Here is a 19,270-nt window from a genome sequence, read left to right as displayed (position 1 = left end):
CCTGACCATTTACACAGGCTGGAGCACTTCCAGCTGTCGGAAGCTCCAATCATCCAGTCTGTCCAGTGGGAATGTGGGTTCGAGGGCCTCCTACGGTCCTTACAGTAGCATAAGGACCTCTGCAATCCACTGCGCTCTGAGCCCCCTTTCCTCCGCCGCCTTCATACTGGGCTCTGGCTATTCGCCCTCTCCTGTCGAGATGATGAAACCCACTGGAGTAGAAAAGCCCCAGAGCTCTGCCCTTGGCTTTAGCATCCGCAGCGTCTCCCACCTGCAGCTCCGTCCCTCTTCGGCCACCTCCAGCTTTCGCGGCCACGGGCTGCGGCTCCCGGCGCCTGAGGTCTATCTCCTCGCAATCCCGCAGGGGGCGCCCCAGCCCGAGCGCGCCGGCCCTCGGGGAGGCGGGAGGGGAGCCCGGGGCGGGCGAGAGCGGGGGGGGGGGGGGGTGTCCCAGCTATAAAGCGTGGCCGCCTCCCGCGGCGCCCAGGACGGCTGGGACCCCGGGCGGTCGGACGGGCGGGCACCGGTCGGAACTCGGGCCGTGCCGGCTGAGAGATCTGAAGCGCTCGGTTTCCCCCCCCACCCCGGGCCGGAGCGGGGGCGGGAGGGGGCGCGGGCCCGGGGGATGCTGGGCTCTGTGAAGATGGAGGCCCATGACCTGGCCGAGTGGAGCTACTACCCGGAGGCGGGCGAGGTGTGTCCTCGGGGATGGCGGAGCGGGAAGCGGGGGGCAGGAATCAGGGTGCGGGCGTAATCGAGGACAAGGATGGGGATTAAATGGGGGCCCCAACCGCAGTTGAGGGGCGGAGGAACTGGAGACACCGAGACCAGGTGTAAGAGTCAGGGATGGGGGGGGGGGGGGGGAAGCACGGGACTGCGGTTTAGGCTGACCGGAGCCAGGGCTTAAATGGGAGTCAGAAAAATTTAGGCAAGGGTCAGGTCATAGTTTACGCGTGAAGACCGGGGCTCGGGGACCCCCAAATCCAAGGGACTGAAATGTTAAAAACCAAAGATGGGAATCCGAGGTCCAGGATAGGGGACCCAGCTGGGGGGATTGAGAAATGGGGTTCAAAATGGGGGGTGGGGGGTGGGGGGAGGAAGACCGGAACGAAGAGATGAGAGAAAGGGGTCACCGTGAAGGAAAGCCTGAGGCGGGGAACTCAAGGTTAGAATATAGTTAAAGATGGGGGTTCTGGGGTAGAAATCAGAATTGGGGGCTGGGAGGTAAACATGGGGGTGGCGGTCTAAGAATCAGAAAATAGGGATTGGTGCTCAGAGTTAAGAGACGAGACATGGTTTGGGGGAGTCTGTAATAACAGGTGGGTGAGAGTTGGGGCTCAGATAGATGGGGGCCCAGATGGGGTCAGAGTTGGGAGCCTGAGAGCAGATGTGAGCCACGGCATTGGCTGGAGAGGGGTCAGTCTCCACCCTCCATCCCGATTCCTGATCCTTACCCCTCCCGACTGAACTTCAGTGGTTTAATTGTTTTCAGAGACCCTCAGCAGGGATACTCCTAATTGGAGGCTGGAGGGTTTCAGATTTCACACCACCACCCCCCCTTCCAGTTATCTCCAGTAATTGCCAACGTCCCTACTGTCCCACCTTCGACAAGGCCGCCCTTGGAGTAGGGGGCGGGGTGTATCTTAATTCCCGCACCTCAGCTGATCCAGTTGCTGCAAGGGCTCCCCCTTGGCTCATTCTTTCCAGAGAGTCAAGATTGTGAAGTGACGGGGGAGGGGTCCTGGTAGGAGGGTTATGGGGGTCCGGACACTTGGGTTCCTAACCTGGAAGGAGGCTTTGGGCTTCAGGCCGGAGTGGGGCTGGAATGGCTGAGAGTTCCAAAGATTCTGAGATCTGGAGGTTCCAGGGGCCCCACCGTGCCTGAGTTCTGGGTCTGGGGTTTGAAGCTTAGGGTGGGACTCCTGGTTCCCCAGGCCTGCGGGGCTTGGCAGGGTGCCCGGGAGGGGCCAGTCCTGGGGCTGTGGAGGTGTGAGGTGCACGTGGGGTGGGGCGGGCCGACCAGGGAAGGGATTGGGGGTGCTGAGACGGAGCTGGGACCTACTGGAGATATCAGTTGTGCAGTGGGGAAGGCACGGACCAGGTCCGACGTGGAGGCTCCCAGGGAGTGAGGGATCCCCCGCCGAACCCCTAGAGAGTTCAGCCTGGGGACATGATTTAAGAGAACCAACTGCCGATCTGTGTTGGTGGGAGGGGGGGGGGGCACATCTTGAAGAAGTAAGCCCTCCGGGGTCTAAGGACGGAGGAGTTGCCATTTGGGGCACAGTCTGAAGTTTAAGAATTTGTAGGGAATCTGTCAGAAATCCAAGGACAGTCTAGAGAGTCTAGAGAGGATTAGCACTGGGGGGCATATTTTGGAAGAGTTAGCATGTTGGGGGCTGGAAATGGAAATACGATCTGATGGTGTCCCCAGCCTTTGGATCAGCCACCAGCAAAGCCACCTCCTCCCCCTTGGGTCTGAACAATAGAGAAACATCTGCACTCACTCAGCATCTAAGAACTAAGAGGGTCCCCAAACTGCTTCTTGCGCACAGCACCCTCCTGCTGGGGTGATTGACACCCCGGATCAGGCTCCCCATCTGGAAGGAAATTGGAAAGTTAGCACCCTGGGGTGTCCCCCCTGGACTCCAGTTCTACAGATCAGCTGGTCCGAGGGCTCCCCCCTGTTAGAGATGGGAACTCTGAAGCCTCTCCTAGTGTTGGGGGGCTGCTTGAGGATCTGGACTGGGGCTGGGACCAAAAACTAGGCTTCTGGTTTCACACCGCCTTCCTCTGCCCGCTGTCACACCCTTCCTCAGAGACAATAAGGAAATGAAAGGAGAGAAATTCCAGCCTCCTGGGATGGGGGTGCAGGTCCCCTGAAGGCTTCCCCCCAGTCTCAGCCCCGCCCTGGCTGGGGAGATCCGGTTCACAGGCTCACACCCGGACACTGGGGGTTCATCCCAGCCCTAGGGCGTGGGAAAGCCCAGGGTGGATTAGGGCAGCAGGAGAGCTTGAGGTCAGATGCGAAGGAGGACTTCCGGGTGGGTGGGGACCAGAAAAGGAGGGCCCTGGGGTCCTGATCAGTCTTCCTCTGTGATACAAAGGAGTCCGATGGAGTTGGAGAATTGGAGTGGAGGTTGCAGAGGGATTTACCAACTCTCTGTGGATGTCCCTGAGTCCACTGCCTCCCTTCAGCTCCGAAGGACCCGCTTCCCTCATTCTGGGGAGAAAACAGACACAGCCAAAGTGGTGGTGGGGACACCGGTGCAGGGAAGAGGGGTAGCTGTGACACCCAGTTTCATTGTGAGGCTTCTGGGGAGACGGCGATGCTGAATGGAGAGAACAGAGATACAGAGATGTGCTGGAGGGGAAGAGCCATGGCAGGGGAGTGGGGATAGAGAGAGACAGGGAGAGATAGGGTGGGGGAGAGAGAGATGGGGTTGGAAAGAGTTAGGAGGAGGGAAAGGCAGGGGGGTTGGGGAGAGATGAGCGAGAGGGAGAGACTGGAGAAGGAGGTGAAAAGAGAGGGGCGAGAAAGAGATGGGGAGGGACACGGCTAGAAGAGATCTAGAAGAGATCGGGGAGTAGAGACGGAGGGAGCCGCGGAGTGAGAGAGGGGAGGAGCACAGAGGTTCTGAGACAGGGAAAGAGATGGACAGATACACATGGAGCCAGCTGGGAGATTCAGAGACAGGAGACAAAAGAGCTACCTGAAAGTTCATGAGAGAGAGAGAGAGACAGAGAGAGAGAGAGAGAGAGAGAGAGAGAGAGAGAGAGAGAGATTCTCTACCTGCCCTCAGACTAGGGTTGGTTCCCACCTGTCTCTGACTCTCTGAGTGACCCTGGCAATTCCCTTTTCTCTCAGGACTTTGGGACCTGCAGACCCTTGCAGTGACAGGGTCTAAGACAGGACCCACTGACTCACCGCAAAGGTGGCTCCTCCCGGAAATAGGAAATACAGCCAAATAGAGCCGCAGGAGACCCCGGCGAGGGGAGGGAGCAGGGCAGACGGGGCTGTGAGGTTGAGAGGACGCAGACAGTGGATGGGAGGGTAAATGCACACCAGAAGGGAGAAATCTCCGCTTTACATTTTCCTTGTTTGTCTTGTTCACTTCCTGCTAGACTGTCAGGTCTGCGAAGGGAGGCATTTGCATCTGTCTTGGTCACTGCTTCTATAGCACGATCCCGAGTGGTGGTCTGGAGCCAGACTGCCTAAATTCAGAATCCCAGTTCTGCCCCCTTCTTACTGTGTGACCCTGGACTGCCTCTCTGGGCCTCAGCTTGCCCAGCTATGTGATGGGTGTCATCATAGCACCTCCCTCATAGTACCTTTGTAAAGGTTGAAAAGGAGACCTTTCCCCGTGAAGTGTTTGGAGCTGTGCCCGGCACAAAGTAGGTGGCCAATAGATATTTGTTCAATGGATGAAAGAATAGAGGGTTATTTAGAGAGACATAGCAACAACGTCTGCCGTATTCCATTGAGTGCAGATGCGTGTTTTTCCCCATTTGAACGTTTCTGAAATGTTTTACAGTCTGGAATGGGTCTTCTAGTCAATAGCGTCGAGGGATTGACCGTGTTTTCTTCCCCCATTTTTATTGCTACTTGAAACAACGCTGCATCTTACCAATGACGATGTCTTAGATTTGATGATATATTGTAACTACATAATATATATTAGGTTGGGGTGGGGGGCGCCTGGGTGGCTCAGTTGGTTGAGCATTCAGTTCTTGATTTTGGCTCAGGTCATGATCTCACGGTTTGTGAGTTCAAGCCCCAAGTTGGGCTCTGCACTGACAGCAGTGAGCCTGCTTGGAATTCTCCCTTTCTCCCTCTTTCTCTGCCCCGTCCCTGCTGGCGCTCTATCTCTCTCAAAAGAAATACACATTTTACACACACACACACACACACACACACACACACACACACACACTAGATTGAAATCTATCATTTTGGATACTGAAACATTTTTGACCTATAACCACTGTAATTCTATAACCTAAAAGATTGATAGAGAGTACCCACGTAGATGAGATGTTTGGAGAGATCAGCAGTTTTCAATTTTTTCAGTTTCAAGACCTCTTTACACGCTTAAAAAGTTATTGAGGACCCCAAACAGCTTTCATTCATGTGGATTATGTCTATCAGGAGTTACTGCACTAAAAAAAAATTACTGCATTTGAGATTACAACTGAGAAAAATTTTAAGATATGGATTAATTAGTTTAAAAATAATACTTTTTTAGGGGGACCTGGGTGGCTCAGTTGGTGAAGCGTCTGCTTCCGCTCAGGTCGTGATCTCGCGGTTCGTGGGTTCGAGCCCCATGTCGGGGTCTGTGCTGACAGCTCAGAGCCTGCAGCCTGCTTCGGATTCTGTGTCTCCCTCTCTCTTTCTGCCCCTCCCCCGCTTGCACTCTGTCTCCGTTTCAAAAATAAACATTACAAATAGTTTTAATAAAAAAAATAAAATAATTTTTTAGTATAAATACTGTGTTTTTTTGTTAAAATAACTATACTTTGGGGGTGCCTGGGTGGTTTGGTCGGTCAAGCTTCTGACTGTTGATGTTGGCGCAGGTCCTGACCCCAGGATCATGGGATCAAGCCCCGAGTTGGGCTGCACGCTCATTGCGGAACCTGCTTAAGATTCTCTCTCTCTTTCACTTTGCCTCTCTCTCTCTCTCTCTCAAAACGAATGAATGAATGAGTATATTTCGGGGTACCCGGCTGGCTCAGTTGGCCAGTCTTAGGCTTGTCAGTTCAAGCCCCACATTGGGCATGGAGCCTACTTAAAAAAATAATAGAACAAAATAGAATAGAACAGGAGAGGAGAGGAGAGGAGAGGAGAGGAGAGGAGAGGAGAGGAGAGGATAAAAAAATAATAGAATAGAATAGAATAGAACAGGAGAGGAGAGGAGAGGAGAGGATAACAAAATAATTGAACAAAATAGAATAGGATAGGATAACTATATTTCAAAACATGTAGTGAGAGGAGTGGCACTGTTATATTTTTGGCAAATCTCTTCAGTGTCTGGTTCAATAGGAGACAGCTGGATTCTTGTGGCTGCTCCTACATTTGGTCTGTTGCGATGTCCCCTGCCCCGTGGCCTCTGGAAAACTCCACTGGATACTCGTGAGAGAAAGTGAAAAGGGCTAGTAATATCTTAGCATTATACGCAAATAGTTTTGACCTCATGGACACCCTGAAAGGGTCTTGGACACTCTCCAGGGTGTCCTGGGCCACACTTTGAGAACCACTTAAAGGGTGAGCTTCAGTATACGGGGGGTCGGGGGGGGGTGGAGGGTGAGGTCAGGGATGGGGTGCATGGGGACGGAGAAGAGAGAGAGACTTCAAGAGACAGCCATCCACAGAGAGAGCTAAGGATGGGAGGGACTTTGTAGAAAAGGCAAGGCAGACAGACGGATAGATGCACAGAGGGGGCCAGTGATCCTTTGCTGACCAGCAGAGTAGAAGCTCACTGACCTCTCCCCTTGTGTCCTTTTTCCTTGCAGGTCTATTCACCGGTGACCCCAGTGCCCACCATGGCCCCCCTCAACTCCTACATGACCCTGAACCCTCTGAGCTCTCCCTACCCCCCCGGGGGGCTCCCTGCCTCTCCGCTGCCCTCAGGACCGCTGGCGCCCCCAGCCCCCGCGGCACCCCTGGGGCCCACCTTCCCGGGCCTGGGTGCCAGCCCTGGTGGAGGCAGCAGCTCAGGGTATGGGGGCCCGGGCCCGGGGCTGGTGCACGGGAAGGAGGTGCCAAAAGGCTACCGGAGGCCACTGGCCCATGCCAAGCCGCCATATTCCTACATCTCACTCATCACCATGGCCATCCAGCAGGCGCCGGGCAAAATGCTGACCCTGAGTGAGATCTACCAGTGGATCATGGACCTCTTCCCTTACTACCGGGAGAACCAGCAGCGCTGGCAGAACTCCATCCGCCACTCCCTGTCTTTCAACGACTGCTTTGTCAAGGTGGCGCGCTCCCCAGACAAGCCAGGCAAGGGCTCCTACTGGGCCCTGCACCCCAGCTCAGGTAACATGTTTGAGAATGGCTGCTACCTCCGCCGCCAGAAGCGCTTCAAGCTGGAGGAGAAGGTGAAGAAGGGGGCTGGCGGGACGTCCACCTCCAGGAACAGTGCAGGGTCTGCCGCCCCGGCCACCACGCCTGCTGCCACGGTCACCTCTCCCCCCCAGCCCCAGCCTCCGCCGCCTGAGCCCGAGGCCCAGGGTGGGGAAGACGTGGGGGCTCTGGACTGTGGCTCTCCCCCTTCCTCCACCCCCTACTTCGCTGGCCTGGAACTCCCAGGGGAGCTGAAGCTGGATGCACCCTACAATTTCAACCACCCCTTCTCCATCAACAACCTGATGTCGGAGCAGACACCAGCACCTCCTAAACTGGACGTGGGGTTTGGGGGCTATGGGGCAGAGGGTGGGGAGCCTGCGGTGTACTACCAGGGTGTCTATTCCCGCTCTCTGCTTAACGCATCCTAGCAGGGGCGTGGGAGCGTGGTGGGTGGGGTATGGCTGTAGCTCCCACCATCTGGCCCTTGGGGCCTGACCCACCTGGTGACACTTTGCTTGTCCCGTCAGTCAACATCTTGGCTGGTCTGTTACTGTGGTGACTGCTGTCTCTGTGGGCGTCATGTCTATCCTTTGGGTACTGTGATAACTGCCATCGACATGGTGGTGGGCCCGCTGGGTGTTACAAAGACTGCCGTATTGTTCGATGTTATAAGTTGATCTATTGGGTGCTCTGATGGCTGCCATCTTGGATGACATCTTAGCTGGCCCTTTGGACATGGTGACGGACATCCTCTTGACCGACCCTTTGCATGTGATGGTGACACCATCGCAATTACAACTTCTTTGGCCCGTTGGGGGCTGTGGTCCCTTCTTTCTTGGGGAACTTCTTGGCATAGGAGATGCCAAGTTGGCCAACATCCTGCATAACATCTTTATTTGGCCCATTGGGTGCCATGATGGCCACTATCTTGGTTGGCTGACGTAACCAGTGAACCATGACGGCTATCACAGCCCCTGTGTTGGCCATGTCACCACTATCTCTTTGGTGCGAGTTGAGTGAGGAATGCAGGTGAGAATATTCCTTGTTTTTTTCGGGAGCCTATTCCCCCTCTCTGGTCCAGGAGAATCCAGAAAGGACTGGCTAGGGTGTGGGAAACTTCTACTGAAATCTGGTTCTTGCCTGGGAAGTGGGATACTGGCCGTGTTTGACCATTAAAGGCACTGTTTCTGCCTCTCGTTGAATGTCTCGTTTCCTTGGCCGGCGGGCCCTGTGGGGCTTGAACACCTGAATTGTCGTTTCCCTGTCCCCCAGGAGCTGGTGTCCTCTGGGGGAGGGGCTGGGGGGAGGCATCGACCTGACCTTTGGCTCTTTGCTGTCCCTGACCCCAAGGACAGTTTGCTCATAGATAGCAGCCCCCGCAGCAGTGGGGCCAGGGCAGAAGGGGGAGGTGGCTCGGCAGTGACCAAGGCCATCTCCCCACCCCCACTCCCCAGACACACACCTCTCGTTCTGGGGCCCAAGGAGACCAGGGGGCTGCTCCATTTTTGGTTAAGCTGGGGAGGAAGGGAAGGGACAAACAAGGCGTTAATTGAAGGACATGGTGTGTGGGGCTTATCCGTGGGTGTGGGTGTGGGGGGGGGTGGGCCTCTGTTGGTCCTAGGATATCACTGTGCCCACTGAGGTCTCTGTGGTTTGCCTGTTGTTACCTCCAATTGTTACCTATTGTTCATATCCCTCGATTGTGTGGGTTTGCATGTCTGTTCTTACCCTGGGTGCTAACTGTAGGTGTCCTGATTTTGTGTTTTTTTTTTTTTAATTTTTTTAATGTTTATTTATTTATTTTGAGAGAGAGAGTGCAGGCGGGAGCAGGAGGGGGGGCGAGGGGAGGGGCATGGAGAGAGAGACAGAGAGAGAGAGAGAGAGAGAGAGAGAGGGAGAGAGAGAGAGAATCCCAAGCAGGCTCCACACTGTCAGCACAGAGCTCGACACGGGGCTCAAACCCACAAACCGTGAGATCATGACCCGAGCCGAAATCAAGAGTGGGACGCTCAAACCGACTGAGACCCCCCAGGCGCCACTGGCCTGGGATTTCTTACCGTTTTGTGTATGCTGTTCTCTTCGTACACCTACCCCTGGGGCCTTCTGGGTCTCACACTATCAGGTGCGGGTCTGTGTCTCAGTTTGTCTGCAAACCCGCGGCCCCGAGGAATCTGTGTGTGGCTCTATCCGTGTCGTGGGCCTGCCTGTCACGACGTGTCTTACGTGTACCTCTGCGAGTCGGCATCTGCCTGCGTGTTGACAAGCGTCCGCCTGGGTTTGCGCAGCGCGCCGGTCCCTTCTGCCCGCAGGCGTGTGGGGGGAAGGAGCTCGGTCTGCCTTCGGGAGCTGTGGGCCTCTGGGTGTCTCTGTTCCCCTAGGTCTCTTCCCTAGGCTCTGGGTCTGGTGTCAGTCGCTCAGATGTCCCCAGCGCACGGATCTCATTTCACGGAGGAGAAGCGAAGGTTCAGAAGGAAAGGCCCCAGGCCAACATCGTTCAGCCGGGCTAGAGCAGGTGGCCAGGCCTGCTCTCGGGGTTTTTTTTTTTTTTTTTTTTTTTTTTTTGTCCTTTCCTTATTCGGGGTTTGCCTTTCTTGGTTCTTGCTTGCCCGGTCATTCATTCATTTGTTCGTTAGCATTCGTTCAGAGACCAAAGGCTGTCTGTTTACGTGTTATGTGATGTCGCCCCCGGGTTCTCTGTGTTCATCTTTCGGTCTCTTAAAAAAAAAAATTTTTTTTAACGTTTATTTATTTTTGAGAGGCGGTGGGGAGGGGCAGAGAGAGAGAGAGGGAGACACAGAATCCGAAACAGGCTCCAGGCTCTGAGCTGTCAGTGCAGAGCCCGACACAGGGCTCGAACCCACGAACCGCGAGATCATGACCCGGGCCGAAGTCGGACTGCTCAACTGACTGAGTCACCCAGGCACCCCTATCTTTCTGTCTCTTAGTGTCATCTTTCTGTGGCACACTGTCCCTAGCCCTGTCTCTGGACTTTGTCTCTTGGCTGTTTTGAAAATTTTACTCATCCTCGGGATGCCTTCCTCTTCTGTGGTCTGCCTTGTGCTTTCTCTCTCATTCTCTCCATTGCTTTGACTCTGTCCCTTGCTCTCTCTGAGCTCTGGGTCTCTCCCTCCTTCTCTTGGGGACTGTGACTCCTTTCTGGGGTCGGCCTTCCCTTTCCCACCTTTGGATCTCTGGCCTCCCTCCTCCTTCTCCCGGAGTTTCTGCCCCTACCTGCCACCTCGCAGGCCAGGCCCTCTATTTCTGTCGCTGTGCCCGCCCTGCCGCCGCGGCTGTGTGTCACCCTCCCCCGCCCCCTGCCGTGCTGGCTCGCCCCAGCCGTCCCACCGGCCTCGCTGTCCTGGGCAGGCCGGGGAATTCCTCCTGGTTCCTGGAAAAAACAACTGGGGCCGAGAGAAAGGCCCTCAGTCTCCCTGGGCGCCTGCCCCCCTCCCTCGGGCCTGGGGGTCTCTCCCGGAGTCGGCCGGCCCGAGGCAGGAAGCCCTGCGGTTTCTGGCTTCTCCCAGGCGGCCTCCGGATCTGGCCCCCGCCCCCCGGCCAACAGCCCAAATATTATTCCGCAGGAGGAGTTGGTGGTGGCGGGAGGAGGCCCAGGCTGAAAGAGGCTTTCAGGGCGGCCAGGCCTGGGGCTTCCTGTCCCCAGGCTTGGGCCTCAGGCCGCCCCAGTAGGGACCTCAGGTGGCCGGAGGGGCGGGTGTTGTTGTAGGGTCCTGGGGGGGAGGGTGGGGCCATCCGTCAGGGTGTCTGGTGGCCACCAGCTCCGGCTGGCGTGGGCAGGTGTGACCCCCACCCCAGGGACAGCCGGCTGATGTCCAGCGTGGAAAAGTACCACGGTCAGACGTGGGACACATGGACAGACATGATGATGCCAGCGATTGGGGATGGAGGGACAGCCGTGGGGACACAGAGAAGCCTGGGCTGGGACAGGTGAAACTGGACAGAGCCTATAGGCCTGAGGTGACATGGGTCAAGGGAGGGGCCCACGGCTGGGGAAAAAGAGGGCCAGGGCAGGGTCCCAGCTGCAGGCAGAGGTCCAATTGTATCAGGAGGCGTGTGATAACCATGATGGAGGGAGTAATCCTGACAATGGCTCCTAGGGACTTATCACCGGTCAGGTATTGTGTGAGCACCTTACAGAATGGATTGGCCTCATCCTTCCCACCACCCCACCCCCATTTTATTCTTGTGGAAACGGAGGCCGGAAGAGGTGAAGCCACCTGCCCAAGGTCACACGGTTAGTGTAAGGGGGGGAGCTAGGCCTTGAACCCAGGCAGTCCGGCCCAGAGTCAGTGCCCTCCACCGCTGTGCTGTCCTAGAGCACAAGAGGGGTGACAGCAAGGTCGGGGGGGGGAACTTGGGGTCCCGACCCGTCCCTCAGAGTCCCCCCACCACCGCCATTCCCTACCACAACCTGCACCAGGAGGAGGGAAGCATGCCCAGAAGCAGCAGTCTGGGTGCATTGCAAGTGTGTGTGTGTGTGTGTGTGTGTGTGTGTGTGTGTGTGTGTAAAGTGTCCCATCTCTATCTTGGTGTGAACATGTCAGGGTCATAACGTGACAGGCTTATGTGTTCCTCATGACATGTCTCTCCGGTCAGCGTATCAGTGTGTTGTATGTGCCTGTCTGTCACTGTGTCGTCTCTGTCACTGCTTGTGTTTTGTCATTGTCCCTCCACGCCTAACAGTGTGCTTGCCCCTCCTCGTATCCCGATGTCCATTACTGTGTGCGTCTGTCACTACGTCTATTAACAGTGTGCCTCTGTGACTGGGTCCTATGGGTCTGTTTATGTCTCCGTCACTCTGGGTCTGCCTATATCTGTCCCTGTTTGTCACCATGTCTGTTCCCCTATGTGTCACCATCTACCCAGGTGTCGCCGCGTTACTCACCACCCAGGCCACAGGTGGGCGTGTCGGGCCCACTGGTGCCAGGGCTGGGGCCCAGCCCATCCCACCCTCGCCTGCTGTGGGCCAGGCTGGGTGCCTGTTTGCAATGCCCGGCCACAGGTAAACACCAAGATCCGGAACCCAAGGGCCACCTCCCTCACCTCTGCTCCCTGTCCCTCAGCCTGCCCCGGACTGGGCTGTGCCAGAGCCCCACGGGCGCTGTCCCCAAACTGGAGACTTGCCCTGACCCTCCCCTCACCCACGGTCACCAGCCTCCCAAGCCCCCAGCCTCGGCCCAGCCCTGTCTCTCTGTCTGTCTTCTCTCTCCGTCTGTCTCTCTCTGGCTTGTCCCTTTTTCTGTGGCTCTGCCTTTCTCTGGAATGACCTTTGTCTTCATTCTGCCACTGTCCCCTCTACTCCATCTTTCTCTGTTCTTTCTCGGTGAAGGTCGGTTTCTCCCTTTTCCTGGTCTATCTCCGTTGGAGTCTGCCTTCTCTCCCTGCCCCTCGGCTCGCTGACTCTGTATCTCTCTCTGCCAGTCCTTCTGTTGCTCTTTCATACTTGAGAAGTTTTTCTCTCTCCTCCTGTCACTGTGTCCTTCTCAGCCCATGTCTCTCACTCTTGGCCACTCTCTCTGTGTGTCTCTGAGCCCCCAACCCCCACAGGAGCCAGCTTCTGTCATCCTGGGGCCCTTGGGAAAGTGCGTGGCCCCCAGCCTCCCGCCCCCAGCCCGCTGGTATATATATAAAGGTATATGTACATATTATTTATATCTGTACCCGGGGGCAGGAGGGGCAGACACTGGGGCCTTTGTGTAGCCACTGCCCGCTGCCTGCCCGCCCGCCACTCCTCTCCCTTCGTCCCTGCTACCCGCCCGCCTCCACTCCCCCCACCCCCCCCCCTGCACAGAAAGGTTCCTGTGGGGCCTGCCAGCTTCCTCTGCCTGAGGTGTGAGTGGGCACGCCACGGGCGAGGCGGGCAGGGGGGCCTGGGGACTTTTCCAGCTGCAGGGAAGCTTTCCGGGTGGGGAAGGAATGGGACTTCTCAGCCGGCTGCTGTCTGTCTGTGTCTGTTGTCCCTGGGTGTCCCCCGGGTCCTTACCTGGCTTCTCCCTGGGAGTCTGTCCATCCATCTAATGTCATTCTGACTTTTTCTCTGCTGGTTTGGGGCGTATTCGCTCGTGCACACGCTGTTGTTGGGCACATGTACTAGGCCCTCTGTTGAGCCCCAGACACAGATAAATGAGATGCCGTCCATCCCAGCTGATTCTTTGCAATTGCTGTCTCACGGCTGCTATCTCTTCATTCAGTGCTCTTTCCCTTCCCATTAAAATATAACCCAAAGTCCTTACCGTGGCCGATGCTTCCCTGTTATCCCTGTGACGCCATTCTTTTTCTTTTTCTTGGTTAAGATCTTATTTTTTTAATTAAAAAAAATTTCATGTTTTATTTATTTTTGAGAGCAAGAGAGACAGAGCACGAGTGGGGGAGGGGCAGAGCAAGGTGGAGACACAGAATTGGAAACAGGCTCCAGGCTCTGAGCTGTCAGCACAGAGCCCGACACAGGGATCGAACTCACAGACCTCGAGATCATGACCTGAGCCCCAGCCGGATGCTTAACCAACTGAGCCACCCAGGCACCCCGTTAAGATCTTGTTTTTAAGTAATCTCTACACCCAACGTGGGGCTCGAACTTACAACCCCGAGATCAAGAGTCACATGCTCTACTGACTGAGCCAGTCACGCGCCCCACTCTGACCTCATTCTTCTACCTCTCCCCTTTGCCATGGCTGCCCTGGCCACCTGGCTGCTTCTGGAACAAACCAAGCAGACTCCTGCCTCAGGACCTTTGCATGTGCTATCCCCCCAGATTTCCCCCGGCTTGCTCCCTCGCTTCCTTCAATTTAGTGTCATCTCCTCAGTGAGCCCTTCTCTACCTCCTCCTTTATGGCAGCAACCTCCATCACTCTCTATCCCCTTCCCCTGGTTTCTTTTTTCTTCTTAGGACTCACTGCTCCATGGCTGTCACATTTTATGGGTCTGTCTGTACCTCTTACATGAACGTCAGCTCCATGAGAGTAGGGGCTGCATTCCGTTCCCTGCTGTTCTCTATCCGTCCTTTAAACTAGCCCTGTGCTAGGCAATGCTGGGTTCATAGTGGTGACCGAGACGGCTTTGACCCTGTCCTCATGGGGCCCACAGTCGATTTCCCAATGACGATCCAGAATGTCCAGGGTCGGGATAGGGGAGTGCAGGGTCTGTGAGAGCCCAGAAATGGTCCTTGACACAGCTTGGGGGCCAAGGAGGGCTTCCTGGAGGAGGTGGTAGCTGAGGAGAGACCTGAGGGATGAGTAGGAGTGAGCCAGGCCTTGTTGTGGGGACCAACTGATCGAGACAGACCCAGCCTCGCTCATCTTCACAGATCTCCGTTCTCTCCGTCTCGTAGGACTTCACTTGATCTTAGCCAGAAGGCCGAGAAGAGATCTGTCTTCGCAGAACTTGAGTTTCAAGATGTCTTAACTCTCTAGTTTAAACCCGAACCTTTCCTTGATTTCACAGTCTCCCCTTTCTCCTGCTTTCAAATGCTCTCTCTCCCTCCTTCTAGGTCTCTATTCTTGGGGTCTCATCTGTGTATCTCAGGCTCTCTGCACTTGTCTGGGTATTTCTGTCTTCTGAACGTCTGTCTGTCCCTCTGTTTTTACCTCGTTTCCTCCATCTCAAGAGGGTCTTTGAGCTCTCTTGTCCCCCTCTGGGTCTGTCCTCTTCCAGTGAGCTGGTTTTTCTATACCTTTCCACCTCTGTTGTCTCCCATCTTTCCCTGGGTCTGTCTGTGTCTCCTTTCTGGAAGTCTCTTCACCTACTCACGGATTCCCCCCCAATACATCCAGAATCCCTCCGATCTGGCCCCACCCTGGCACTGGGGGAAGGGGGACTGATTCAGCCCCCCACACCCACACAGGTCAGGCCGTCTGCTCCGTTAATGGTTAACTCAACCTCTATCTAGAATACACACACCAGCCAGGCTGGGGGTGACTCCCCTGCCCACCCCCCTACCAGCTGTTCTTAAAGGACCAGGTGTCCTCCATAGCCCTTTAGCCCTCACTGGGGACCCTGGCGTCTGGAGGCCTCTTGCCCTGGGGATGGGGGAGGGGGAACTACCCAGTGCTTGGGTCTACAGAGCTGGGGCAGGGGAGGCCACAAGATCGCCAGGGATGGGTGCCCAGGCCTGGAGCTCCATCCAGCGTCTCCCTTGCTCCAGGCTTATCGCCTGTATATTTAATCAGGGGTGGTTTTCCCAGCCCTTCCCAGGGCCCAGGCTGGCAGTACCGGGGGTGACAGAACACCTGAGACCTGATGGCTGGGGGAGGGGAGGGGACCCCTCAGCCCAAGAGCTGGCGGTTTAAGAGTTGAGCGTCCTCCAGATGCGGAGGACAAAGTCCCAGGGTCCTTAATGTTTGGGATTTGGGCCATGTGACTCTGCAAGATGTGTGCGTCGGACACGTGGATAACCAAGCAGATGGGTCCAGACTTTAAGGTCTTCCAGATTTCGGCGGTGGAACACCCGTGTTCCTGACATCCGGGGCAACCTGGGGTTTCAGGGCTGTAGGACAGTGCTGTGCGGTCAAAGGACACACTACAATCCGCCCCCCCCCCCCATCTTTCTGTCCATCCACTGGCCTTGGCGCCCCGCATTCCCCCTTCCCGCTGTCTCCACTTCAGGGTCGCAGAGACACCGCGGGGGTCTAGGCTGGGCTCTTGGGGCAGCCCCCTCCCCTTAACCCTTGCTTCGCCGCAGCCTGCTCAGGCCCCGCCCCTTGACGCCAGAGAGCAGGAAGTCCTGGTTAATGATCAGCCCTTCGGGACAGGTGCGGGACAAGGCCGCGCACATCAGAGGCTGCCGCGGGGGGTAGTGCCTTTCACCCTGCCAGTCACAGTGTCCTAGGATGGCCACCGTTGAGACTGGTCTCCCAAGATGGGTGCGAGCAACGCAGCTCAGGGCACCACCAGAGGTGAGATGCAGTCACCTTGTTTCCAGGGATCCTGTTAGTGTACCCCATGGAGGTAATTTTCCTCTTTCCTAGGGCAGTCCCTCTAAGCAATGTAACGTAATTCTCTGCCTGCTGAGCAAGAACTCACTGCCCATCCCTTCTAGGAAGCCTCCTAATGCCTCTCTCCTTTCCCCTCCCCTCGCGGGCGCTAGTCCCCCACACCTTGGGTAGATACAGGGGCGGGACCTGAAGAGAAACCTAATTCCCGAGCATGGCTCTGGTTCCCATGCAAGGAGCTTCCCGTGCTCTCTAAGCCTCAGTTCTGTCATCTGGAAAACGGGCAGATGGCTAGAACGCTTGACCAGTGGCCAGCACTTCTGAGAAGCGCCGAGGGGCCCGCCTGAGTGGAGGGCGCCACCTGGAGGCTACCACGCATCGTCCTTTCCCTGCAGGATCAGTTCGGTCCCAAAGGGGGCGCAGCGTCTCACACAACTAAGGGACCAAGAAGGAAAAAAAAAAAAAAAACCATCTTTCGGTTTATTGAAGGAGGAAAAGGGGGCGGGAGGGGGGGGGCAATAAAATGCTTTTGCTTTGTTTATAAAGAGCGAGATTTCAGGAGGCCCCTTCTCGAGGAGGAGGGGGGCACCTCTCCCCCGACTATAAGCAGCAGCAAAGCCAAGCCAAGGAGGGGAGAGGGAAACTGGAGGGGCCAAGGGACCCCAAACGCCCCCTTGGGCAGAAGCCACAAGCTTTCTCCCCCCACCCTCAATGCATCTACCCCAGGGAACCATCCGGGACGGGGAAGGGGTATGTACACAGGTTGGGGTAGCGCTGGGTTGGGTCGGGGAGGGAATAATTTATCCGCAGCAGCGGTGGGCGGCAAGGGGGTAGGACGCAGTAGACTGGTGGCAGTGGTGGCCTAGGGGTCCCGTTCTTTCTTAACCTTGATGTCTCCAGCAAGGATAGTGGCGATCTCGCCCTGCATGAAGGCCCAGGGGACAGAGGAGCCCACCAGGGGACACTTGTCCCCACTGGGGCAGTACACCTCCCCGGCAGGGCCCTGTGCCTTGATGAACTCCCTTGAGCAGGGAAAGCAGAACTTGTGTCCGGGCACCGAGGGGCACTGGACGAAGTGGGTGTCTTCCAGCCGCTCCCGGCACAGGGTACAGCACAGGGGTGCCCCGGGGGTCGCCCCCGTGCCGCTACCACCCCCGCTGACCGCTTCTGCCCCAGCTGTGGGGCCGACTTCGGCTTCACCATTGCGGGCCACTAGACGATGCTGGGTCGGAGGCTGGGCCGCGGAGGAAGCTGCGGGGCTGGCACCCCCAGCGCGCACGGGGCCCCCACCCCCGCCAGGGTCCTTGGGGGAGTGGCCCAGGGCCTCGGCCACATTCTTCAGGGCGGCGATGGGTGAGGGCACACCAGGGGTGTCGGCGGAGAACGGGCCACCGGGTGCTACCCAGTGCCGCTGCTGCTGCTCCTCGGTGGTCATCTTCCCAGCCGCCTCACCCTCGGGCTCAGGGGATGCCTTGCGACGGCGTGGCGTGGGCGCCAGGTTCCGGGACGGGGCTCGCGGCGGTGGGCCACATAGAGCTGCAGGGGCTGCCTCTGGGTACTGCTGGGGCAGGGCCTCGGCGGGAGCTGGCTCTCGGAAGCTGCGGACACCGTCGGTCAGCAGCTCCCCCAGCTGGCGCCATTCCCCGGAGCCGTGCCTCCGTTCGTATTCGAGGTACTTGAAGCCTGAGGAGGCTAGAGCCTTGCCCGGCTCCCGCAGAGCATCGTGAAACATCTGGCGCGCCACGGCCAGGACTCCCGCATACACGTTGCCAGAACCACAGGGGTATTCGGTAAAAAGCTTCAGCTCGAACTCGTAGCCGGGCGGACGGGCAGTGGCATCAAAAGCGAACACCCGCCCCACCAGCCCGTGATCCTTCTTGAAGCGGACGTTGAAGGGGGCACAGGCTGACAGCGCCAGCAGCTGTTCCCGCACCGCTTTGGGGCGCCCGTGCCACTCCTCTGCCCGGCCACGCATGGCCTCGTTCAGTTCTGCCAGACAGTCCGCATTCCTCTGCTGCTTCTCCTTCTCGAAATCGGAGCCAAAAGCTGGACGGGCAGGACTCAAGCCGGGTGCCAGCGTCAGGCCTCGGCTGCCCAGGCCAGACACCGCAGCTGCCAGCAGCCCGGGGGGCACCAAGCTGGGCATAGAGCCAAGCAAGGCCCTTCGCGCCCCCTCCGCCACGGCCTCCTCGCGGCCCAGCCCATTAGCCAAGCGGGACCCCAGGGTGTACTCCAGGGCGGGCGAGGGTAGGGGGAGGCGGCCCGACGAGGTGGCCCTGTCATAGCGGTCCTGGCCAGAGATGCCGCCGCCTGTTCCTGACGGCTGGGGCTGGGCCTGCGGAGGCGGTAACTGAGGCCCCTGTGCAGCGGCCGCAGCCAGGTCCTTAGTGGTCGGGTGCTTGAGGGCGGGGGGCCCGGGAGAGCGGCCCTCGGGGAGCACGTGGCTGCGTTTGAGTTGGCGGGCAGCGTCGATGAGCAGCTCGATGCGATCCGCACCCTCGAAGTTCACGCAGCCGCGACACACAGCCTCGCTGAAGTCCCACACCATGGCCCACGGCATCTTGGGCAGGTCGCACAGGTAGCACCACTGGCGGCGGGACGCCTGCACCGACGCCATGACCCCCCGCGCGCGCGCCGCCGAGCCCCGGCGTTCCACCCGCCGCCGACGTACGATCCGCGCCGCCGCCGTTTGATTCGTGTCCCCCGGACCGCGCGAGCCACAGTCAGGCCTCCGGCTCGGCCTCCCCGCCGATCCAGGCCCGGCCCCCCTTCCCCGCCCCCTGGGCCCTAAGCCTTTTTCCTCACTCCCGCCTCCTTGAAAAGCTTGTTAGAGGCACGTCGGCGCCCCCGCCCGGTCCGGGCTCCCGGCCGAGGCGCACAGCTCGGGCCCCGCGATGGGCCGCGGGCGCCGCCGCCTCGGGCTCCCGCCGCTCCCGCCGCCGCCGCCGCCGCCGTTGCAACGGCCGTCTCCGCCTCCACCTCCTTCTGCCCCAGAGGCCGCTTCGCAGGGAAAGTTACATAACGCGCCGGCAAAGCCTTCTGGGAAACGTAGTCCCGCCGGGGCTGATTCTTAAAGGGGACAGCCGGCGGCAGAGGGAGTGGGCTCGCCGCCTCTCCGACGCGCAAACCCGACCGACCACTCATCACGGCGGGGCAGGGAGTTCGGCGCGCTTCGCGGAGCTCCGGCACAGGGTTTGGGGGCGGAAAGGAGATATGAATGGCCAGAGCTGCCACGGGTTCAGAAATGGTAGGAAGTGGACAG

The 19,270-nt window shown here is 57.9% G+C and overlaps 2 protein-coding genes across 2 annotated transcripts; one reads left to right on the top strand and one right to left on the bottom strand.

Annotated features, from left to right (window-relative positions):
* Positions 1-458: 458 nt before the first annotated feature.
* FOXA3 (forkhead box A3) lies at positions 459-8,259 on the top strand. Its single transcript, XM_058709118.1, has 2 exons — positions 459-694; positions 6,508-8,259. The coding sequence occupies exons 1-2, from the start codon at positions 626-628 to the stop codon at positions 7,489-7,491; spliced, it is 1,053 nt and encodes a 350-aa protein (XP_058565101.1). The 5' UTR covers positions 459-625; the 3' UTR covers positions 7,492-8,259.
* Positions 8,260-16,474: 8,215 nt separating this feature from the next.
* Positions 16,475-19,024, bottom strand: IRF2BP1 (interferon regulatory factor 2 binding protein 1). Its single transcript, XM_058706425.1, has one exon. It carries the CDS (start codon positions 18,623-18,625, stop codon positions 16,871-16,873), a length of 1,755 nt encoding a protein of 584 aa, XP_058562408.1. The 5' UTR covers positions 18,626-19,024; the 3' UTR covers positions 16,475-16,870.
* Positions 19,025-19,270: the final 246 nt, after the last annotated feature.

Source organism: Neofelis nebulosa, chromosome 17 (genome assembly GCF_028018385.1).
Source record: "Neofelis nebulosa isolate mNeoNeb1 chromosome 17, mNeoNeb1.pri, whole genome shotgun sequence".
In the NCBI taxonomy this organism is placed as follows: Eukaryota; Metazoa; Chordata; class Mammalia; order Carnivora; family Felidae; genus Neofelis; species Neofelis nebulosa.
This window is presented reverse-complemented; position numbering and strand designations above follow the sequence as displayed.

Excerpts from the sequence above, each read along its gene's own strand:
- IRF2BP1 (XM_058706425.1), bottom strand. The coding sequence starts at position 18,625 with ATGGCGTCGGTGCAGGCGTCCCGCCGCCAGTGGTGCTACCTGTGCGAC.
- FOXA3 (XM_058709118.1), top strand. The coding sequence starts at position 626 with ATGCTGGGCTCTGTGAAGATGGAGGCCCATGACCTGGCCGAGTGGAGC. Across the intron at positions 695-6,507 it reads ACTACCCGGAGGCGGGCGAG|GTCTATTCACCGGTGACCCC; the intron begins GTGTGTCCTCGG and ends TTTTCCTTGCAG.